Below are 24,930 nucleotides of genomic sequence, written 5' to 3'. Positions count from 1 at the left end.
CAACTCCAGCCCTTTACACTTTTATCACTGTTCAATATGTCCTTTTGTAAAAATGGAACAACCCTATGATATCTTTGGGAACTCTACCTGTGGACCAACAAAAGAAGTTTGGACATCTACACCCCCCAAATATGGAACATCTTTACCTGATCTTCTTCAAACCAGTCTCAAGAAAATTCTCCTTACACTACAGTAAGCAGAAACACATGCAATTAAAAATAGGTATTAATTCATTCTTTTAAGGAATGTAAGAATCCTAAGTGCACTTATTGTAATTATTTCAAAAGAAAGGATAAAGAAGATTACACATAATCTTCTGTTGTCAATATTAGAGTCAAGAAATTAACAAAAATATAAAAAAGGCAGCCCTATAGAACACAACTCAGAATGACTTAAAGTCAGTTAGCCATGAAGGAAACTAACATTTTGGTTTTATATTCAAAACTTGGCAGTAGCTAAGCTCATAAAAATAAGCTTATCCCATTTAAATATTCTTGATTGTACAATTACACGGAAGGAGTAATCCTTAACCTAGATCTGATTTATAACTCATATGACTTGTTCTAAATGAGGGCATTGAACTAGTGCACATAACCAAAATCCAGTTTCTGAAGACTACTTATATGCTCTCACGTGAAAGAAATATCAAAGCAGAATTTTAAAGCTTTACCTAAACTCATATGAAAAAGCCCCAGTACAGCACAGCAATATTTTCAACTAAATAATGTGTTTCTCCACCAGCAAGTTGTGCTGTACTTTGGTTAAAATTACCACGTTGATTACACCTACTTTCTTCACCAATCAATCCAAGGTATTACATAAATAGATGAAACCATACTTCCAAAGTTCAGTTTTCCTAAAAATAATGACAATTTCCCACCCATTAACTGCAAAGTGGGTCATACAAAAAAGCAGCTTAGACCCACCAGCACCAAAACCCAACCTGCCCAAGCCTAACCACAGGAGTGGCAAAGAACTTCTCCTGCCATGAGAGTCAGAGCCCTCCCAGCGCAGGGATTCACTTTTCAGTATTGCAGAAAGCAGAAATTCCCTCCTTCACGACTAGAAGACAGCCCAAGCCAAGTTAGAAAAGGAAAACAACCAAACCAAAACATGACCCTCATGTGAAGTTCTTCCCTCAAATTCACTGCTAGAACCCAGTTCCACACCGGCAGCTGTACCTGTGCTGCACCAGTGGCACGGAACATTTGTGGGACACAGCTCTGGGCAATGGGCTCTGCAGCAGGACAGAGCTGACAAGGACAGCCACAGCCCTGCCACTCCTGAACCCTCTCTGCTAACTCAGGGCTCCAAAGCCTCTGAAACCGCCACAACGTCTTTTAAAATACAAATAACTGAGAGGAGATTAATTACTGGATATGGTTTAAAAAATAATGTTCTGGGGGGATCCCTGTGAGCAGCAGCAGCAGCAGCAGGGCCTGCTGGTCAGTCCCACACTCCTGCACACACTGGCCCAGGTGCAATCACAGCTCAGTTCAGTCCTGCACCAGCCCACCCCAAAGCTCAGCTCAGTCCTGCACCAGCCCATCCCAAAGCTCAGCTCAGCCCTGCACCATTTCACACCCCAAAGCTCAGCCCTGCACCATCCCACCCCAAAGCTCAGCTCAGCCCTGCACCATTTCACACCCCAAAGCTCAGCCCTGCACCAGCCCACCCCAAAGCTCAGTTCAGTTCTGCACCAGCCCACCCCAAAGCTCAGCTCAGCCCTGCACCAGCCCATCCCAAAGCTCAGCCCTGCACCATTTCACACCCCAAAGCTCAGCTCAGCCCTGCACCATCCCACCCCAAAGTTCAGCCCTGCATCATCCCACCCCAAAGTTCAGCTCAGCCCTGCACCATCCCACCCCAAAGTTCAGCCCTGCATCATCCCACCCCAAAGTTCAGCTCAGCCCTGCACCATCCCACCCCAAAGTTCAGCTCAGCCCTGCACCAGCCCACCCCAAAGTTCAGCTCAGCCCTGCACCAGCCCACCCCAAAGTTCAGCTCAGCCCTGCACCAGCCCACCCCAAAGTTCAGCTCAGCCCTGCACCAGCCCACCCCAAAGTTCAGCTCAGCCCTGCACCAGCCCATCCCAAAGCACAGCCCTGCACCATCCCACCCCAGCACCACCTCACAGCTCGGGATGCTACAGGTTCACTCCTGGAAATAAAACTGTCCACATGCAGGTTCTGTGGTTCCATTTCATAGATTACACCACACACTGGCAGCTTCTAAGCTAATGAAAATCACATCTACCTCAATTAAGATGTTCTATTTTTATATTTAGGATACATTTCTTCAAAATAGTCGATGTGTGGAGGCTGGAGGATGTCGAGGGCAGAGAGTACCTAGGAAACACCACACAAGGTCAAGGCCTATTCCAGAACAAATCCCTTTCCAAAAGACAGACTGCACATTTCTCACATGGCTTCATTTTATTCTATCCCACAGACAGACCAATGTTCTGTCTCACCAGGTATGTAAATTTAATAACCCACCATGTAAGATATTCTGTATATTCAATGTCTCTCTCTTTTCTAACTTAAGACATTTTTCCAGCTGTTGGAGCAGTAGTTTGAAAGCACAAATTTATCTATCCAATAAAAAGTGGTTTCTTTACAATATATATGAACGTAGAATCTTTGAAAGTAATTCCAGCAAAGAAATGTAAAAGCAGAAGATATTACACTTTGTACTGCCTTTAGTCTTTCAGAGTTTTGTGATTCACTGCTTCCACATGGGAATTGCAAACCCCAAAGATGTTCCCATTCTGAATAAGCAGCTCAGTGGTACAAAAAGCAAAAGGTAAAAAAGGTAGAAAAAAGCAAAAACGTAGAAAAGCAGCAGCAGAGAACTCCCATCCTCTCACAGAGAAAGATACTCCTTGATGTGGTCATTTGGATCCTGTCCTAGGAAGGTTCATGACATTTGGGTGAAGCACCCAAACTTCAGATGCACTTCAGACTTCATGGGTCAAACAAAATAGTGTTTAAACGTTTTAACTTAAGCTGACTGATTTTACCTAAAGCAGGTTTGGGAGAGGACCAGCAAAGGGGACAGAACAGCTCAGGAGGAAGTGTCCAGCTGACACAGCTCTGTGCAGCCTGACATTTACCTAAAGCCTCAAAAAAGGCTGGGAAGAAGTGTACTGACTGTCTGTTTGCAAACACTTTGGAGGGGAAATTATGAGTATCCTTAGACTCTTGACAGTTTCATTTTTATAGTGTCTGCAACAGTAATATCTGAGTTTCCAGAAAATCTGATCACTGTAAAGTATTTTAGATATTCTGTAACAAAACACACTTTTGTTACAGAGAGCTCCATTTTACATTTAGGTTTTCTCAAAGATTTCAAGATTACTTTGAATTTACTTACATTGTCATGCTTAAAAAAACACAACATCTTCAACTCCCGGAAGACCCTTTTACAAGAGACCAAATTTTGGAAGACGTTGGGCATCTTTTTGAGTGCAACTCTCTTTCCATCTCGTGGATCTGTTACTGACCTACAGGAAAAAAGACAAAGAACATCACATACTCCTGTTAGACAGTTTGCTGAAGAAGAAAAGAGTATTTTAAAGTTTCTTATCATTCTCAGCTCAGTGAGTCAGAACAAAGTGAAGCCATTTCTAGGGAAAAGAGCACTAATGTGAGGGCACTGAGCAGTGTCCCGCAGAGCCTGTGCCACACAGATGTGACCATTCTGTGGATGGAGCACACACCCAGCCCAGCAGGGCCACACACTGACCTCATGGTGACATCAACACCTGCAGTGGATGTCAGGATAAACATCCCCTTCACCTCCCAAAAACACCTCATTAAAACGCTCTCAGTTACCCAGATTGGATTTTATCAGGTCTATCGCTCACTTCTTCCTCTCCAAGGAATGTAAAAGATCTAATAATCCTATTCTGACAGAACTCTTGCAAGTGTAAGACTATTTATTGGTATATCACCAAATCACATCTGGAGAAGCAACAGCACGTGGTATCCAGGTTTGCACAAATGTAAAACAGGCATGATACTGGTCCTTCTCCCACACAACTTATGGAATGCAAGTATAATAGCTCAGGAATTATAAGGTGCTTTGCACATGGCAAGTATTTTAATTTAAAATAATTGGATTCTGAAAATAGAATTTTATAATGAGAACCATAAAACTAGAGCAAGGAGATTATGGTGCCTCAATTCCCAATCCCAGTTTTTAAGGTGAGTTTCTCAAACTACAGAACAGAGTATATGCATATTTTTACTGGGATGACCAAAATAACTTCAATCTCAGTGCAGTGTTGAACCCACAGAAGAATCCACATCCAGCTACGCACCCTGATAACTACACTTGTCCTTAAAAAGTTGCTGGTTTTCTCTCTCATGTGACTCTTCTGCTGTGCCAGGCCTGCCGTGGCTGCTCTGCTCTTCCAAATGTCTCCATACAATAACCATTGCTTTGGGTGAACAGACTGTTCCGAGTCTCTCATAGAGGAAGGAATTCAGTGGGGTTGCTGTGTCATTCTCATCTATGACCAGTTTTCTTTTTTCTTTTAAATAACCCACTTTCACAAACAAGTGATGATCCCCTGCAGTATCCACCTGGAAAGCAATTCCTCTGCTCTTTCCCCACAGCAGCAGCAATGCCAGCCTGCCCCTCACCTCCCTGCCTTGGGCTGGCAGCTCTGTGCTACTCACCAGCAATTTCACTTCAAGGGGCAGCACAAAACTAACAATCCAAGTTCTGAAGATCAGAACTGTCAGGCCTGCATTCCAAAGAACAGAAACAAGAAAGGAAGAAAGGAAACAGCCTGTCTGAAAACCTGGTATTTACAGCATCCAAAAAAAGACGCTGAAAATGTTGCTTTGTGTTTGTGTACAGTACCTACTTTGATACTAGTAAAATAATTATTTATAGCAATATGCTATCGGGTCACATATCCCCAGGAGAAACTAGAAAAGCAGGAAAATCTCCTAGGAGCTAATTGAGAGAACAGCTAGAAAGGCAGCTTCACTCACTGCTGCTCTCAGAAGAACACATCTGAATTCCCTGCCCTGCTTTGTGAGGCCATTCCTGCACGGGTGAATCCCGCAGCAAAGGGCCCAGCAGGCAGGAACCATCCATCACAAGGCACTACTGAAGCCTCAAAGGGTCCACTTACCAACCACCAACTGCAGCTGGGATAAAGAGATCACAGACCGGGATTCAAACCAAAAATAACCTAGCAAAAATTATATATAGGTATGGGGCAAAAAATAAGTGATTGAATCTTGTGCCAAGGCAGCCAGCTGAGCTCTAACCGTGCCTTCGGGAGTGACACTGAACAGTGACCCCGAGCTGGGGATCCAGCACTGAGCACTGAGGGTGCAGTGAGCCCAAAGCCCAGCCCTGCAGGGACACAGGGCAGCGCACAGCTGGGACAAAGGGCCAGGACATTCTGGGGGGCAGATCACCACCAGAGCAGCTGAGGGACAGCAGCAGAGCAGCCCTGGGGCCAGCACAGGAATGGGATGCATCCCCTGAACTGCACTGGGTGCCCTGTGCAGCAGGGCCACTCTCCTGCCACCAGAAACCCTTCTGTTCTGCTGATTGTACATAATGTATGTATGTCTTGTTTATTTAAGAACTACATAAAAAGCTTTTAAAATAGTGTGACATAAAACATATAAAGAAAAAAGATACTTTACAGAACCTGCGCCTTCTATTTACTTTGCAAGCTAATCACACCAGAAATAATACAATTTTAAAAAGTAATAGGACTACAGAAGAGATTAATGACACAATCCAGACCTCTAGTTAAAATGTTTTCAAAGACAATCCTTATCTCAAAGAATCCTTGCAGGCATTCAGCCGTTTCAATTACGCATTATAAGCCTTTAGCAACTCTCTGCCATGTTGATGGCAAATTTTCAAGGTGGAGTCTATGCCAACAGTGACTTTTTCTCTCCCTGAATCCAGGTCAAGGCATACACATTGTTCTGTAGTTTCAACTGGTAGAAGAACAAGTTTGTGACTGTTCCGCGTGCAATTATTACACAGGAGCAAGATAATGAAAGAATGTTCTTGGGGTGGTGTGGGAAAGTGCTGGTGGAGTTTGTTCTGTCACGGAAACAAACCTTCCTTCACATTTATAGAGAATATCTATAAATTTACATCAGGAGTTACCAGAAGGGAGGGAATTTAATAGGATTACTCTGCAAGTTTTTCTTATTAGTCAGTGAACTTTTTTTCCCCAGTTGCTTGACTCTTAATCACACAGGCTTTTTCAGCAAGCCTTACTCTGAGATATGTAAGTGGCCTGGTCCCACAAGCATTTCAGCTGCTCACCCAGGCATGTTTGATGTACCACTTTAAAACAAACAGCACAGCTCATACTCAAGGGCATGTGATCCCAATATGCCACTTTTTCAGCACATGGTCTTGCAATCAATCACATCTTGGCATATTTCAAAATATACTTGAGCATGGGATGATATTAAAAATCCCTTAGAAAAGCTCACAAAAGCACAAGATTCCCAAGACTGAAGTGAAAGGGCAAGGAGAGGCTGTGCACTTATCAAATGTCTTATCTGGGAAATGCTTGATTGAGTACATAAAATTTGCACACAGGCACAGGCCATGAGACCAGGCTCTGCTCTCTGCAAAGTCACTGCCAGGCACTGAGCCCGACCAAAATGTGACAAAAACCGATCCACAACATTTAATGGACTGTAGGGTAGCAGAGAGGAGAGGTGAGGAAAATAAGGACACAAGTGTGAAATCCTTAAGAAAACAAACCAATATATATATATGTGGATTTAGCAACAGATGTCTTACTGAAGGAAGAAAAGGAAATGCGTCCACAGAGGCTGAGTTTTTACACAAAGCAGCTGCTTTAGCAATTTACCATTATAAAGATTCAAACACCAGGGAGACAGGCCAGAGGTGATGTTCCAGGCCCTGCAGTGACCTTGCCTACTGCCAGCAGTGTTTTCTCCCATCACAGACTGCAGTCCACGTCCCACACCGCTCCTGACCCGCACAAAACTTGTTCTGAAGCTCTGTGACAATTCCTAACGGAAGCTAAATTATTCACATGCTAAATGGTTCTAACTTTAGTAGCCTGAAAGTCAGTTCTGCAGCCCAAAGCTGCGAGTGAGGCGTTCCTGCCGCGGGCAGGGGCCGCTGCAGCTCGGGCTGGCCCCAAACAGCTGTGCTGGCACGGTGACACGGCCAGCAGGAACAGCCCCCGACAAAGGCAGGACACACAGACGCTTGTTCAGGAACAATGGCAGCCCGGGCATATGTCAGAGAGCATCCCAGTCAGTCACACTGCCTCTGCCAAGTGAACAAGGAGAGGGAGAGGTGGCATTAATCTCTTTTTGAGGGCTCTTGGGTAACACATGAACCGTTTCTCTAGAGGCGCCTCACCGCAGCAGTGAATGCAGAGAACCAGCAGAGCCTCCTCGTAGATCACCAGGCTCCTGATCTGAGGACCCCAGTTTCCCAATTCCACATGAGTCTTTTCTCCCTGTGTGTGCAGCCAGGGCCGTGCTGAGTGTCACAGCCCCCTGGGCACCCTGTCCTGCCAGCAGGGTGACCTGGGCTCCCCTCCAGCAGTGCTGGGAGAGAGATCATCAGGAGCAAGGATTTGTTTTGGTTGGATTTCTCACAACAAGAGAGTTTTAGCACACACACTCATGCAATTAGCATGGTATTATAATGGGTTTTACCCTCTGGCTGTACATACATTGTCTGAAAGATGCAAAAGCTGATACAATCTGGTTTAAAGGAGATATTCATAGTCATTTCAGCTATAATTTTTAAAAGAAAAGCCACCCACAGATTCATTAGGAAAAGGAGGAAAACATTACAGCAGAGCAGTGCTCAGTCCTCTGCACTTTACTGCCATGGCCAGAGCTCTGGGGAAGGCTGCTCTGAACTTACAGCACGAGGCCTGTCCCCAGGAAGGAGCAATGAAACTGGAAATCAGGAGCCCCGACAGGAACAGCAGCAGGGAGGCTGCAGGAGGAGCACAAGCCAGGGAATCCCAGGATGACTCCAGGGAGTGAGGAACTGCACTGACCAGAGGAGGGTCCTGCACCCACCCACAGGCCAGGGACAAGCTCAGAGAGGAATCACACCATTCCCGGTGAAATCACACCATTCCCTGTGAAATCACACCATTCCTGGTGAAATCACACATTCCCGGTGAAATCACACACCATTCCCTGTTAAATCACACCATTCCCCTTAAATCACACCATTCCCTGTGAAATCACACCATTCCCTGTGAAATCACACCATTCCCTGTGAAATCACATCATTCCCTCTGAAATCACACCATTCCCTGTGAAATCACACCATTCCCTGTTAAATCACACCATTCCCTGTGAAATCACACCATTCCCTGTGAAATCACATCATTCCCTGTTAAATCACACCATTCCCTGTGATATCACACCACTCCCTGTTATCCCACCTGTGAGTTACATTAAATACCCGCTCTCCCCGAGGAACTCTGCAGGGCCCAAACACTGACACGTGTGTCTACCTATTCACATCAGCAGTTTGGGGACTTCAAAAATATTCCAAAACTTGCACTAAATCATTGCCTACAAAAAGTCCCAGTAGCTGCAGCACAGAAAAATGCAGAGTTGTCAGTGACAGCAGAATTTTTAGCACACAAGCACAGAAAAATAAGGTTTCATTGTTAAAAGACATTATCAAAAAGAACAGCTGTTATTTTTCGAGTTATTTAAGCACTGGATGTGCTGTTGATTTTCAGGTCACTATTGCTCCGTGGCAGCCTCCAGCTGGCAATACTTCAAAGATCCTAAAATGAAATATTTACAGTGGGGGAAAAAAATATCTTTGAGAGATATGATATGAAAGCAAACTGCAAAAAGATAGCTAAGGAGATACTAGTGAGCAAAACCTGGATTTCACTTGGATTGAACTTTGAGGCAGAGAAGCCAAGTCATAGAATTCCCTGTTTCACCCATCCCTGGGGATCAGCTGCAGGAGTCTGAGGGCTCACTGACACAACTGAGCCAAGGAGCCATGGGCTGATATGGATTGGCAAAAGCTGGGTGAAGGTGTTCGCAGGCAAAAGTAAAAACTTCTTACACTTTTAGACATCTGGGACCTCAAAAAATATACTCCACCTGCTAAATATTTTCTTAATATTTTGGCAAGTAAAGTAGGTTTTGCATGCAGGAATCTGCATGTGAACAAAAAATTTGTGTTTGTTGGAAAGGCACTGAGCAGAAAATAAGTTACTTAAGAAGATTACACAAAAAGACAATTTAATTAACTGACTACCAATGCGCATTCTCAGCATTTCATTAAGTTTTCTCAACATTCTCCACGGAATGCTGTAAAGTAATCAAAAAATACCCAAAGGCACTTCAAGGAAACCTGTAAGTTATTCCAAATAGCAAAGTCTTTCTAACACATATGCTCAGGAGCCGGTCTTTTCAGTGGTACGGGATCTGGGAAAGAACTGGCTGAATGCAAGCTAACAGATTTCATGTAGAACTTCCACATGAGCCTGAAGAAAACATCCAGATTTCATTTCCACTTACAGGTGTTTTATGGGAAAGGGTTAAGAGACTTCAAAGGTGTGCTTCACTCCCTCCTGCTAAATGCAGACCTCTCCAGAGCTCCTTTTCCAGCCATCCATGTCCAAAAAAAGCCTTTTAACGTTGGTTCTAATCACACCCTCCAGCATGTGTGCCATTACCACTTATTCTTTACAAATCAGAGCTAAAAGCAAAACTGATTACTGCAAGAAATCTGTCTCCTTGAACAAAAAGTGATTCAGAGTATCTTACTTAAAAGAAAGGAGTGAAAATTAAAGGGATACTGTTATAGCTAATATCTTTTAAAATGTTTCATTTGTCTTCCTTCATGGAAGCTTAAAATTGAAACTGCTTTCCAAATCAAATTTATTTCCCCACTTATACAAAATTTTCTGACTCTGCTTCAGACCTTTTTATTCACTTCTCAACTGCATATATGAACCACAGCTACAATAAATTACTACACTACACATAACATTTATTCAGATAATTTTTAATATAATTTTTAATTTTTTTTCAGCCAATGACATAGTTCTGGATGTGATGTTCACAAATAAATAACATGCCCAATAAACACACAGAGCTTCATGTATTTTTACAGTTCTTTCTTCTTTATTTTTAAACCTTATACCACTATAACATGCACATTCCTGCCCCAATTCACTGACCTCTATTCCCATTCCCACCAGCCAACCAAGAAAAACCCAGATGAGAAACCTTCCTCTCCACGTCCAACAAGCCTGCAGGCCTTGGCACAGTTCCTGGAGTATTTCTGCACCTCCAAGCAAAGTAGGTTAATAAGGTCTCTGGTCATATCCCCGACTGCCACCTCGCTCCTGCAATAACCACCCAGCTCCTCTCCCCCGGCCAGGACAGAACAAACCTGCAATAACCACCCAGCTCCTCTCCTCAGCAGCTCTCCCCTGCCTCCTGCAATAACCACCCAGCTCCTCTCCCCGGGCCAGGACAGAACAAACCTGCAATAACCACCCAGCTCCTCTCCTCACCAGCACTCTCCCTGCACCTCCATCCTCCCATCACCTCTCCCCGGGCCAGGGCAGAACAAACCCACGGAAACGGTGCCCAAGCTCCTTTCTGCACAGCAATCCCTGTGAAGCAGCCCAGCACCTCGTCCCAATCAATACCTCAACACTTCCTCCTCCAGGGGAAACCTGTCCTGTTCCAGCCAGTCCTTGTTTCACCACAATCATGTTTCCTGACTTAAAAAATCAGAAGCGGATTCAAACCAAAGTGTACGACAAATATTTGAAACTCGGTACTTCAAAGGAATTACACTCCGGTGTTCCCTGCTTCCACCAGGGAAATATTGGTGTCTGTTGGTTAAGGATTAAGCCTCAGGACTTGGATGTATTTGAATATAAATACACAAATAAATAGGTATATATGTATGAGGCTGAGGGTACATTTTAATTTTATGAATTACTGCTATTTATATTCATCTCCCCAAATTCTGTAGTGATGATAAATACATGAACATTCATCAAGGTTTTTAGCTGGAAGAGTTAAATCTTATTTACTGACCTTTCAAGCTTCAACTTACTCCGCCCATTCCTTATTCAAAGGAATTCTGTATTCTACAATACAGAACACAGAACTGAAACCCAAAATGCTTTGTAGTTGACACTTTCTCTTTCATTCTCTTTACCAGAAATTATTTTAGTTTTATTTGTTTAGCATAGGCATGGATGTTAGAATCACCAAACTTTAAAATATTACTTTAAATACACACTAAGCCTATAAGATGCTGTAATTCCCAAGCCCGACACTTCACAACGGCCAAAGTAAACACTGAGCAAAGACATCTCAATTGCTCTACTGCTGAACAAACCCAACCAAGAGCTGAGAGCCAAAGGAGCAGCACATCTGACACGAGCTGTGCAGCTTTTCCCGTTGTGGCAGCTCAGGGTCCTCCTTCAGGCTGCCTGACAATGGTGGGAAAGGCCCAGCCACACTATAAGCTGTGTCCTTGTAGCTGTGCACAGGGCATTTCACATCAGCTTCTCTAAGGCTTCCTCTGCGCATTTTACTCACATAAATCATTGCAAACTGCTGCCATTTTTTTTTTTATGTAAAGATTTCTATGTGCTCAACCCTGCTAAGTCATTCCTTCTCTGAATTAATGGAGGAACAGAAGGGACACATCAAAACACAAGTGTGAAATAAATAAATTCATAACCTCTACAGTCCCAAAGTCTAGAACATGTCTCAGATGGGATATTTTTGGAACATGAAAGAAGTGCTTTATATTTTATTACATGTTAATGAAGATTTAAGAAAGACCCATAGCCTTGCAAAAAAGAAGGGAAAAAAAAGGTAAAAATCAGTCTTCTATTTATTGCCAGGGCATTTAAAGACACATCAGTCTCCCATTACCATGGGCCAGTGAAGGGAATGATCCTCTGTCACATACCATCAAGTCTCACGGAGCTGTAAAAATTCCACCTATTTCCTTGACAGTCTCAATTACACTGGAGCCATAACCACTCCTTTTCAATAGATTCAAAAGGCAATTTCAGAAATCCGGAGACATTGGAGTGACACACTGAAGTGGAGAGGTGAACAGCACCTTTGAGTGAACAGCCTGCTGAGAGTGGGACAAGACTGCTCAAAACTCTTCCTTGTCTGCAGCAGCAGAACATGTAGCTGATGAATTTCTGTGAGAGGTCATTTGGCTACTGTTCAAATGTCTGAAATCCTGTAAAATTTGCAAAATCTAAATTTTCAGGTAAGCCAGCCAACCCTGTTCATGTCTTGGTGCCAGGGCCAGGTGACCTGCACCAGGTGCTGGAGGCAGCACAGCTCCAGTGATCCTCAGCCTTTTCCCCCTTCCAGAACTCACCCACAAAATGTCATCTTACAGAACTGTTCAAAATATTACAAGATCTTCAAGGAAAGTGTGTCTCTCCCTCTTCCCACTGGAAGAAAACCAGCCTGAATTGTTATAAACCAAATTAACTGACATGCTACAATGCAGTTGGTTTGGTTTCACATCTCCATCCACAGAAACACCAAGGTCTGACCTGCAGGACTCCCTTTTGACCTCCTCCTTTCACAGCTGTATTTAGCTTCCAGTGATCTCCATGAACTGACAGGAAAATCCTAATATATGTTTCTCTATTCTGAGTCTGTCAAAAACCTTGTGATAACAGATGGAATCACTACCATGGGTGCAATTCCAGGGGAATGAAATTAATGACTCTAAAATACTTCAAACTCAAAATTTAAACAATAGTTCAGGATGAAATAAAATTATTACAGAAGAATTCCCTTTACTGGGTCATTTGGTAAGTGACAAAATCTCCTTGGGAACAACTGTGGGAGTGATGATATATACATTTAATATTCAAATTACCAAACACCTGTCAGTTCTCAATGTTTTAGATGAGGTTTCACATGAGTAAACAGTAGCTTAAAAATGATAAGGTGACATGCCCAAGACAGAGATCAGAAAAAAAGCCACAAGTAGGTCAAAGCTGGTCCTGATTCTGTCAACATTCACCTACTTTTCCTCAACTGCTTCAGAAAACAATAAGCAATCCAAACCAAAGGAGCATACATGCTTTGTCTCTTCAGCAGGGGCAGAAGGGAAGCTCAGCTCAGCTTACAGGCTTGGGTGAGGATGTGAATGCCCTGCTAGCAAAAGCACAGTGCAAGTCCTTGATCCTGACTTTTCAAGTGCAATCAATGAGCAAATATGCTCAGAAAAGCACTCTGATACCTTGAGGTATCTATAATAATTGAAAAACCAAATCAAATGTACTTTCAACTTCATAACTAAACTGCTTTTAGTTAAGCTCTTAGGTAGAACTCTTACTGTTGTCAATTAAATCAAGTGATCCATGGTAAAACAGATTTTTTAGAATACATTTTTGCCTCTCAGAGTGGCTGTAGGACATTCTCTTTTAGAACAGTGGTGCACAAAGACTGGCAGAGTGCAGGATCTGGGCTGGTCTTGCTTTAGTCACTGACACAGGAGGATTCCCCAGCCCACACAGACACTCCCCTCTGCACACAGTCCAGATCCACGAGGACAAGATAAAATTCTTTTTCTGCCAAATCATAAATGGCAATTTTCAATGGCTTTTAGACTTAAACATAGCAGGTCTTAATTTCACATCCTTTTGTTCCAGCTCATCATGTGAACATTCACTGGTGAAGCAGCACTGGACAGAGCACTAATGATGCAGGCCACTGTTCCTTTAAATTAACTGCAATTAATATGTGGGAGCTTCTGCCCCCAACAATTTGAATTTAGACATAAGAATAAAGTAGATGCTAATCATTACTCACTGCCATTTCACTTTAAAAGCTGGGTATTATTTTTATACTAGCCTTGGTTGGTTCTGTGTTTGGTAGTTGGGTTTTTTTTTCATTTCCATATGCTAAACTACAGGAAATGAAAAAAAGCACTAAACCCCACTGGTCTTTACCTGTACATCATGTTAACAACAGTGACTCTGAGAACAATGACTTAGAAGACAATTGCCCTTGACAGAACTATTGGCAGATCTCCATTTTTGGGTCCATTCCTACCTGTCCTTGCAATTGAGATATGAGCTGAGACTTGAAAAATGCGAATTGATTGGGAGACTCCCCACCTCTGTCCAAAACCAGAAATAGTATCTCAATTCCCCTGGCGTTGTTTTGACTGCCTTTATTCTGTTTTTTCAAAGAGCTGAGAGCAGGTGTGAGGTGCCCCCCTGGTGCTGGGCAGCCCTGCACACAGCCCCCGTGTGACCTTGGGCATGCTGCTCCGTGCAGGTGGAACACACGGCTCCCTGTCTGACCCACAGCCCTTCCTCTGGCCACAACAACAACCAAAACCGTCCTTCTGCTCCATCATCACCCCCACCAGCTACAAATCAGCTGCAAGGAGCTCTGGTCTCCGCTTCAAACACAACACAGACAACACAGGGGAGCCAGAAAGCACTGAGAGGCTCAGGAAATTCTTTTCTTCATTTTAGCAAGAACACCAGCCTAGGAATTGATAAAATTAAGAAAGATGGATGGCAAGCAGCCCAGAAATAATAATGCCTTCTCTTCCTTGTCCTGAAAAGAAATCCTCCTTCCAAAGACTGCTCTGAGCGAGCCAAGCAGAACTTACAGAAACATCCAAAGAGAAGTTATACTGCAAGATGAGAACAGCCTTTAAACAATGCTTTTGTGCTGTCACCATGCAATCTCTGGGGGGAAAAAGCTCTAATTGAGGCTTTCAAATAGTCTCACATGGGCTGCCAAGGGCCTTTACAAACGAAGGCAGGAGGAAGCCAAGCAGGTCCCCAGTTAAAAGGCAGAGGCACACTTGTGCTCAGAAGGCAGTGACCTGCAGCCCTGCTCCAGACAGGAGTGCCCTACATCAGTCAAGGGCTTCAGAATGGACTGGGAGAGAACTTCTCCTGTATTTCCTGTAGTACACCTTAACCCCTTAGGAACCAAACCAGCAAAGGCTGAACAGAATGGTTCTCAGAGAAAGCCAGAGCCCGTGCCAGGCTCCCCTCCCTCAGCCAGAGTGCCAGCACACACCCAGCAGCTGTGCACAGGAGGAACACTGCTCCTTGCTGAGAGCTGCTGCTGCCTCCATGGAGCAAGTTTTGCTATTCACAGACAAATACTCTCCCATAGTTACATGAATTTATATCAAACAATATAGTGCGTTACCTCCAATAGCCAACTCCACACACACAGCCAAGGAAGAAGGCGGAGTCAGTCACTCTTCAGAAAAAGCATAATAAACCATCTCAAACCCTGAATAAGTACCTGGCCACCAGCTCAGCACCATCCCCAGCTTCACTGGTCCCACTGAGCTCTACCCTGACACCACAAAACTCAGCAAACCCTCCTGGTGGCACCCAGATAATGGAGACAAACTGCTCTGAACCAGGAGCAGATTGGGGATCAGCACCACTCCAAAAGGACAAGGAAACTGAAACGCCAGCTTCTATTAAACGCCAGCAACTATTAAAATGTGTTTTCATGTAACAGAGAAGGGAGGAAAGAAAATCCTCCTCTGAAGTCCAAGGATTACTACAGTTCCCAGTATATTTCACTTTTCCACAAAATTTCCTGTAACAGTTTTTGAACAGAATGCTCTGAAAAAACATTTCTTTTTCAAATCCCACATAAATACCATCATATCATGTTCTAAGAAAATGTAATGAAATAAGAGAATATGTATTTTACACAATGATCCTGCTATAACCATTCTGATGTTAAATCCAACAGCATTAAGAGCATAAAAATTCCACTCACACACAAATGCTTCCAAGCCTTTATAGAAAAACACCACATCAGGAAATTAAAGAATGATACTACTAGGACACACTGATTCTGCCACAGCCCTCAAGATTAAAGCTCAAATTCTTACTAAGCACTTTTAAAGACTGTACATGGCCATGTTCCAGAGCTGTAGCCATGGAAGTTGTTTCATATCAAGGCTGGTGTAAGTCTGCCTTCATTTATCTGTCACGATTGCATAAGAAAAGATGATGCAGCTTTAAATACTGAAATGAAGTCCAGATTATTCTGGTAGGTTTGGTGTGTTGTTCTGGTGCATTCTGAGCAGCATTTTGGTAGCTGGCTGTCCTCCCCTGCAGCTTTCTGCCCTCCTGTCCCCGCTCAGGGCTGTACCCACACCAGCCTGAACAGCACCACGGGCACTCACTTCACACACCTGAGTTCACCTGAACACCACTGGCATTTTTCCACAATTACTGAAACCCCCCCCCGGCAATCGGTAGCAAAACCAGGGAACTGTGAACCTAGAAAACTGAGCTGACAGTTTCATTGATCGAGGCTCCCAGCAGACTTACAATACAAAACTGAACCTTACAAGCATCAGCACCTCAGTGATTTTAAGGCGTTTGTGACCCTGGGCAAGCTGGGGATTTCCCCAAATGAGACTCAGTTCTGTGACCCACATGCTGGAATCACAGGTGTTCACCCAGCTGGCACCCACAGGCTGCAGCCCATCCATGTGCCCACAGGACACACTGAGGAAGGCCACGTGTTTCTATAGAGGAGATGACTTTGCTCTTTTCCAGGCTCCTCCTGCAGTGCACTATGGATGGAGCTACAGTGATTTCCACAGAGAAATGTTATTTATTTTCTACAATTTGCCCCTCGTCTCCAAACACTACTGTTTTCATTTAAGCGTGTGCTGTTGGTAAGCTGCACTTCATACCAAGTACCACAGACAATGGCAGAAAATGAGAAAAATGGGCAGAAGTGATGAAAAAGTCAGAAAAGACAGTGAGGGAAATAAAAATTAAATAAAATATATGACCTATGTTATTAAAAAAAAAATACTGCTACAACAACATTTGTTTTTACAACCCCTCTTAGGGAGGTGATGGCTGTGGTTTGTACCACCTGTAGCTACCACCCATCCAGTGTCCATCCCATCCACTTTTTCCCTGTTACTGCTGATTATGAACAAATACTATCATCAATAAACAAAGCACTGATCCCAGAAGTCTCTACCCTTTTCATACACGTTTGTACTGCCTGCCATCTGCCACTTTGATTTAAGCATCTCCCACCCTACTCAGGGGTCTACTTTTACAAAGCAGGTGCAGTAGTTACTCTGACTACCAATAAACCAAAACTTACAGCATCTACAGAGAGATTTTCTAGCACTTGAAACCCTTTGTGGATTTTTAACACACCTTTTAAAAAACATCTCCAATTACATTAATGAACACAAATTCCATTTAAGCAAACTCGACACACCTTTGAGCCAGCTTTTCTCACAAGAACAGCTGCACATTACCTACTCCAGACCAGGAAGCAGAACTTTCCAGAGGATTAAAGATACATGAGACCCAGATACAACCATTACAAGTAATCAAAAAACACTTCAAACATATCCCCAAGGCTTCCTCCACTTCACCTGCCCAAAGCTATTCTTTCTATACCATTGTTCCCTGAGAAATGAAGCAGCCCAGGCATATCCAGCAGCCTCCCCCCAGACCCTTCCATGGCCTTTATCTCCTGCCATGGGGGAACCCACACTTTGGGCTGCACCCTCACTCCTCACCCCCCCAAAACACCAACAACTCTGTTTGGGATTAGGGAATTCAACAACTTAAATATCCACTTAAAAAGAGGTGAAAGAGTCAGGGGGAGAGAGAAAAGAACATCAGAAATATGTCTTCTGGAAAATCAATATGAGACTGCAGATCCAGTCACAAGCTGTAACATTTGCAGAATTCAGAGGAAGAAAGAAAAAACACTGAATGCTACCAGGATCTAACTGGATCTAACTGTGTGGATACAAACAACATCAAGGTCTGCAGGTGCTGCAAAGCAACTTGCATTTCAAGTGACCTCTGAAATGCTGACCTTGGCATAAATTACAGTGAACTAATTTATCCCAAATGCTCCTTGCCCAACTTTGAGAAAAAAAAATGTTATTCACATTCCTTCTTTCTTGCATCATGTTACAAGACAATAATGAACAACTCGTATATTACTTGGATAGAATTTCACCTAATCCCAATGTCTAATTTGAATGCAAGGAGTTATTATATCCATTTCATTTAATTCACTCCGTTTGGGAAACAGTCAGTTAAATGTTAACAGAATCTTTCTTTTCAGGAAATTTGAAAAAAAGCCCCAACCACTCAAACACATAAAGCTTTGCAAAATTTCCCATACAGAAAAACCTGAATAAGGTCATTGTTCTACTACATTTCTTCACAAATAAGGTCAGAATCCAATTTAGATAAAGCAATTCTATAAAAAAATACTGACGTGGGGATCTAAGATCATCACCTGCAGCTCCTTCCATTGTGATGGTGAATGTGAAACCCCATCCCCACTCTACTCTGTGCCCACTGCCAGTGCTGCCTCCTTTGCCTTAGGCATCCTCCTGGTTCCCTCCAATAGCTGGATAAAAACGACTGCCTCCTCCTTATGAAATCAGTGTCTATCTGCATCAGACAACAGCACAACTCACTGAGGTAGAACACAAAGAGTGGGAAACTCATGGTCCAAGCCTGGCCCCACAGAGCTGGGGGAAGGCTTGGGGAGACAAACACCCCTGGGCCATCAGCCCTTCTGTGCCCCCGTGCCACGGGGCTGGAGCTCCCCAGTGCCATCAGCCCTCCTCTGCCCCTGCTCTGTGCCCTGGGCACGGTGCCATGGGGCTGGAGCTCCCCAGTGCCATCAGCCCTCCTCTGCCCCTGCTCTGTGCCCTGGGCACGGTGCCATGGGGCTGGAGCTCCCCAGTGCCATCAGCCCTCCTCTGCCCCTGCTCTGTGCCCTGGGCACGGTGCCACGGGGCTGGAAAACACCCCTGGGCCATCAGCCCTCCTCTGCCCCTGCTCTGTGCCCTGGTGCCATGGGGCTGGAGCTCCCCAGTGCCATCAGCCCTCCTCTGCCCCTGCTCTGTGCCCTGGGCACGGTGCCACGGGGCTGGAGCTCCCCTGGGCCCCCAGGGACCGAGCCCCTCATGCACCCCAGCCCTCTCCTGTGGGGTGGGTGAGCAGCAGAACAGCACCAGCACTGCCCAGCAGTAACAAAATAGTCACTTCAGAGTAACACAAAATGTCACATTACACAGGTCAAAGCTAACCACTGTCCACCTGTTAATTAACAGAGAATACTTCCTGATGGTCAAGTACTGTCTTCTGGCAGGTGAGGTTTGAGGGACTGGAAAAAGATTATATAGACAGCTTCAACTTCAGGAAAAAAAACCTCTCCCACCAAAAGTCTTAATGAATTTCATAAAAGAAATGTCTACAGTTCAGCTTTTGCTAAACGTCTCTCACTTTCCAGCCTAGGCATCGTTAATAGCATTAACTATGCCAAACATCATTGTGGTTTTCAGCAGTATCAGATAGCAGAAGGGGAACTTCTCCTGCCACTTCTCAGACTTCTCTGAACCCATAACACCTTCTTTTCCTTAATATACATTCTGGCAATTTTGTCCCAGACACATTATCCCCACTGCATCCTTGCTCAGCAGGACACATTCCTTTAAAGGAGAGGGAGATTATCAGTTTATCCTGGGAACGTCTTTCCTGCTGCTGTGCTTAGTATCAGTGCTGGGATAAAACCCTCTTAAAATAGTTCCAGGGTCCAGGCAACAATCCATTGTATGCAATATTCTTTTGGGTTTTATGGAGCAATGACTTCGGCATTTTCAGGCCTTTGCAGGCCAGCAATGAACAGTAGATTAAGGCTAAATTATTTCTGCCCTTAAAGTTATGACAGCCTGAACATGATGTCCTGTCTCAACACCAACAGCCAAACTGTTTAGAACGCTGTACTGTCATGTGACCTCCTGAATAAAAAGGATTAGAGGCAAGTACTTTAACCCACACACACAATTTCAAATGGGGTAAATCAGGAATTTAAAAAATATTAATTCAAATACTTTCTTCTATTGTCACTTGTAACAGCTTTCCCACAGAGATGCATTTTAACACGGATTTGACAATATTAAGAGAGATTGCTTGGTTCCACAGTTTTTGATGAACGACAATAACTTTTCAAAATTAAGAGACACAAGGAAGACAAGCAGAATTCCCCCATGTCTTACATTCCTATCCCACTGGAGTAGATATGTCCCAGCCAACAGGACATTTCCACATTTCAGCAGCAGTGTTACCACCATGAACCAGCAGCAAGAGTTGTCATTCCCTATCTCCCTCCTGCAGCTGCAGAGCCTCTTCACCAGCTCAGGAACCCTGCATGGAAACAGCACCAGCACCTCTTGCAGCGACACTGAGCCTTCACCCTCATTTCAAACCTACCAGCCTTGGCAGGTTCAATCGATACAATTTTTTAATTATTATTATTATTTTTTTTTTTTTAGGAATCCCACCAGATGGCAGCAGCATGTCTCCCCAGCAAAACTGGGAGCACTTCTCCAAAGGACAGCTCCTCATTCTTGGAACAGACACAAGGCTTCCCAAACTCAACCCTGCTCAGTCTGAACCACAGGACACAGACAGAGCTTGTCGCTGACAATTAAAATCTGGATTTTTTCAGCACTTCAGGAACATGAGAGCAGGGAACACTCCAAGAGCAAATCACTCTGCTTTTGGCAAATGAGGAACATGACTGGGTTTGCAGCAATTCACCAAACCAGAGCGTGGGGAAACAAACCTGCAGGACCTGGGGGAAGCCCCTGCACTCCTGCCCCTGCTCAGCAACACCCTCCCTGTCCCAGGGCAGCAGGCAGAGCAGGTGCTGTGCCAGGACAGCTGATTCCACACAAGAGGTGCCCAGCTGAGCGAGGACACGGCAATTAGGGAATGTGCACAGACCCCAGCAGCAGCAGCACCGCCCGCAGGGGTCAATAACCAAAGTGTGGAAGCACCAGGCTTTGGCTCTTCATGAGCGAAAAACTCCAGCAGCACATCAGCTACCCCGAAACATCACCGAGCAGCAGACAAACGAACTAATGACAAATGCTAATTCAACTGCCAAGAGAAAATCTCTCGGTGAGGTAACGGGAAGTGCAACGCCCCGCTGATCGCTCGTCTGATGCACTGAACTGAGCTGCAGGTCAGCTGTGCCTCCAAACAAAGCAGTGACACACCAGAGCACAAGATGAAAGACTTCTGCAAATACCCCAACTGTCTATGCAATAACATCCATTTCCCTCAGAAGCACTGATAAAAACTTTTCAGTTACCTATTACCACAAATAATGTTCGGACAAGATACTGAGGAACAACAAATCCTCCTTCCAAAGTCACTCAGGCTTTGTGAATCCCGTGTCACGCTTGAACCCAAGAGCACATTGCTCATGTCCAAGTCACCTCAAACTATAAATACTCAAGTCAGTGTTTACTTTATCTCACATAAAATTCAATTACATAGGCATTCTTCCACATTTTTAATGAAACTAAAATTCAGTTTAATTACTGCTTACAGACTCCTAAATTGAGCCTGCACTCACCAGCAGAGGTTAACATGAAATGCCAAAAGCTGAGCAGTGACCACTGGATTCAAACACACGTGAGCAAAGAGGAACTCACTCCCACCAATGACATCCTGAGCCAGTGCAGCCGGAGGGATCCCAGCTCCCAGCTTCTGCTTTCAGCTGACACCCTCCCCCTTTGTTGTTTTCTCTTTCCCAAGCTGTTGTTACCTCCAAGCAGAGCTGTAGTTGCAGCTCTGCAGGCACAGTCCCCCAGGGGCAGGTCCCACGGGTGCGCAGCCCAGGGCTCGGGATGGGCAGATGCTTTGGCACTGCCTTTCCTACCTGATGTCACTCAGACCCTTCCCTCTACACCTCCTTTCTCCCCCCTGCACCCTTAATGATATTATATTTAAATATGCAAGCGTGACCTTTCATTCTACTGAATACTGTGGAAGCAGATCTCTCTCTGCACCTTGTTTTTTGGTGAACAGAGCTGGGAAAATAAAGACCTGGAAAATGCACAGGCAAACAAAACACCAGTAAAAAGGGCTGATCTTACATAACGACATGAATTTAAGCAAAGACCTTAACAAATAAATTTATAAAACTCCATACCTTAAAAAAATATACAAACTGATGGAAATACCTTCAGATAATTTTTTACAGCAGATTCCTTGTCAGTTTTCATTCTTTTACACCCACTTTTTAATGCTGTACCACAGCCAGAGCACGGCAGTGCTGACTGCACAACAGCTCCCCTCCGACGGGGAGAACTCAGCGTTTAAATGAACTCTCCAGCTCTGAGGGAAGGCACACGAGAGCAGCCCCAGCACTGACCTGCACCTCGCTCCTCAGACAGCACCATTTGCTGCCAGCGCTGGGCTGGTGACGCGTGGCCACCCCGAAGGGCCGGGCTGCGGGCAGAAGGGGCTTTGCTCTCCTGAGGCCTGCCCTCTGAGCCCTCTGCCTGCGCCTGGCACACTCCGTGACCCGGCCACTCCTCTCACTGAAGCTGCAGCTCGGCCAGCACCTAAAGCAAAACTCCAGGGGCACCCAGAGGCTGGGCTGGGAACGCTGCAGAGGGCTGGGACACCACGCACAGCTGCAAACTTTGCATTCGTGCTGCAGGAAGTGCACTGCAACACGCCTGCTCTCCAAACAACCCCCTGCCAGCCTTCATGCTTCCCAGCACAGCTCTGAATAGGGCACGCTGACAAACATTTATATACAAATATATATATATATATATATATACACTGCTGCCAGCTTTGTGTCAGCGCTCCTGAAGGGCACTAATTACATACATGGCTCTAAGGTAGTCACAAAATGCATTAGGAGAGATTCCACTCCGCTGACAGACTCCTCTGAAACGCGGCTGGGGGATAAAAGGGCCGGAGGCAGAGCTACAGTGAGGCAGGAAATCCCATTTCCATTTTTGAGAGGGGAGCAAAGTTCAGCTGAGCCGTTTTAGGTAGCACACAGCACTACCGCAGGTCAAACCGCCGTGAGACAAAGATCTTGACAGGTGACTGCACAAGGAAGACATTTTCATACGCTTTTCATTTCTGACTCCTAAGCCAGGTCAAAATGAATATTTTAATGCTCATTTGTTAACCTGAAATTTTAGGAAGCACGGCTTAGCTGCACGGATGCACGCTCTAATTAAAGGTACAGAAAGGGCACAAACAAGCTGCATTGTCTCAGAAGAGAACGGCAGGGTGGGCTGTTAGTCAGAGGTGGCTCCTCACCACCGGGAACCTCGTTCTGCCAACGCAAACAAGCGAAGCAACTTTCTAAGAACGGAGAAGAACCAGCAAAAAAGCTCTTAGTAAGCAGCTCTCCTGCTTTCTGATTCAAATGACAAAAACAAGGATGAGTTATGACCAGGTAAAGAATGACAAGGAGGTATCGGTTCACTTTTGTCTCTACTCACCAGACAACACCAAAGGCTCCGTATCCGATGGGTCTGTCCGGCTCAATGTCCAGTTGCTGCTGTGGATGTTGTGAGTGCTGATGATGGTGCGCTTTGACTGCAGCAGCTGCTGCAGCCTGTACCTGAGCTGGGGCTGCTGCAGCCGGTCCGGGGGCCTGGCCCGGGGCCGGGGATGGGAAGTACGGCTGCTGCTGCCCTGGGTTCAACATCGCGGCGGCGGCGGCTGCAGCTGCGGCGGCCGCGGCGGCCGAGGAGGCATGCTGCTGCACGGGGTGCACCGCGGCCGCCGAGCCGGCGTGCAGGTGGTGCTGAGCATGGTGGTGGTGATGGAGGTGAGGAGGAGGGAGGTGAGGAAGGTGGTGGTGATGGTGGTGGTGGTGACCTGCTGCTGCCGCAGACGTACCGCCATTGTAAGCCGCCATCATTTTTGCGTTGGCTGTTGTGCCACAAAGAGACATTCAAAAAAATGCCCTTTGATTGGATAACAACTGGGTCAAGCTGTCATTTGGCCATAAAAATTAAATCTGCTACACTTTAAAAGAAGTTGGGTTTCATCATACACGGCCCACCTTTAAAAACATGGAGCTCCACTGGCCTTATCTCCTCGCGAAGCCAAACAACTCGGGGAGTCTCTTCATGTGTGCGGGCGCCAACCCCTTCCCCAGCATCCAGCCGGGCTTGGCTACTCCAACTCCATCCTTGGCAGCTGGGGTGGGGCCGGGGTGGGTTTTTTCCTTCACTTTTGGTTATTTTTGTTGTTTTTCTTGTTATAAAAATTAAACACCGTGATCGATCCCCCTTCCCTCCGGAGGGAGGGCTCGGAGCCTCTGCCCTGAACACCCCGCGAGGGCCGGCCAGCCTAGCCCTGCCATTCCCGCACCCTCTCCATGTGTCCCCCGAACCTCCCTGAGCCCGGGCACCTCCTACATCGCTCCCTCCTTCCAGACACCTGCTCCCTCCTTCCAGGCACCTGCTCCCTCACAGCAGCAACAACTCGGGAGTTTGCAACTTTTCCTTGAAGGCCTGAAACACACACAAGGACCCAGAGAAAGTGAAGGGGGGGCGCAGGGCGAGGAGAGGGGGCTAAAAGAAGATAAAAACAGAAAGAGGAAGGGAAGGGCCGGGGCAGGACAGGGATCGCGGCGGGGGCGAAGGACGGGGAAAAGTGGCGAATGAATGACGGGGCGGCGCGGGGCCGGGGAGGGGGCGCGGGGCAGGACGCAGCGGCCCCTGACAGCGCGACCCGCGGCGGGGCGGGGCCGGCCGGGCCGGGGGTGGTCGGGCCGGGGGTAGAGGGCAGGGGGCCCGCGGTGCGGGCGGCGGGAGGGTCTGGGGGCGGCCCCGGGTCCCCGCCCCGCCCGGCCCCGGCCCCGCTCTCACCTGGTCCCGCCGCCCCGCGCCGCGCCGCGGGCACGCGCTCCCCCCCCCCCTGCGGGGCGCGCGCCCGACGCCGCCCGCAGCCAATCGCGCCCGGCCCGCTGGGCTGCGCGAGAGCCGCCCCCGACCAATCACCGCGCGGCGCCCGGCGCGCCCCGCCCACCGCGCGCGGCC

General features: G+C 46.0%; 1 protein-coding gene across 2 annotated transcripts in view; it reads right to left on the bottom strand.

Moving 5' to 3' along the window:
- NLK (nemo like kinase) overlaps positions 1 to 24,322 on the bottom strand; it is a 36,335-nt gene extending 12,013 nt beyond the window's left edge. The window contains exons 1-4 of one of the 2 annotated variants that reach the window (XM_058817750.1): positions 23,949 to 24,322; positions 23,380 to 23,815; positions 3,376 to 3,505; positions 2,293 to 2,348 (exon numbers count right to left, since the gene is read on the bottom strand). In XM_058817750.1, coding sequence (XP_058673733.1) covers positions 2,293 to 2,348; positions 3,376 to 3,505; positions 23,380 to 23,804 — 611 coding nt within the window. In that variant the 5' untranslated portion in view covers positions 23,805 to 23,815; positions 23,949 to 24,322. Of the gene's footprint in view, positions 1 to 2,292; positions 2,349 to 3,375; positions 3,506 to 23,379 lie in introns of both variants that reach the window. The other variant, XM_058817749.1, reaches the window with a different exon arrangement.
- Between the last annotated feature and the right edge of the window lie 608 nt (positions 24,323 to 24,930).

Source organism: Ammospiza caudacuta, chromosome 20 (assembly GCF_027887145.1).
Source record: "Ammospiza caudacuta isolate bAmmCau1 chromosome 20, bAmmCau1.pri, whole genome shotgun sequence".
Lineage (NCBI taxonomy): Eukaryota > Metazoa > Chordata > Aves > Passeriformes > Passerellidae > Ammospiza > Ammospiza caudacuta.
The sequence above is the reverse complement of the archived record's forward strand: the minus strand, read 5'-3'. Positions and strand labels throughout refer to the sequence as shown.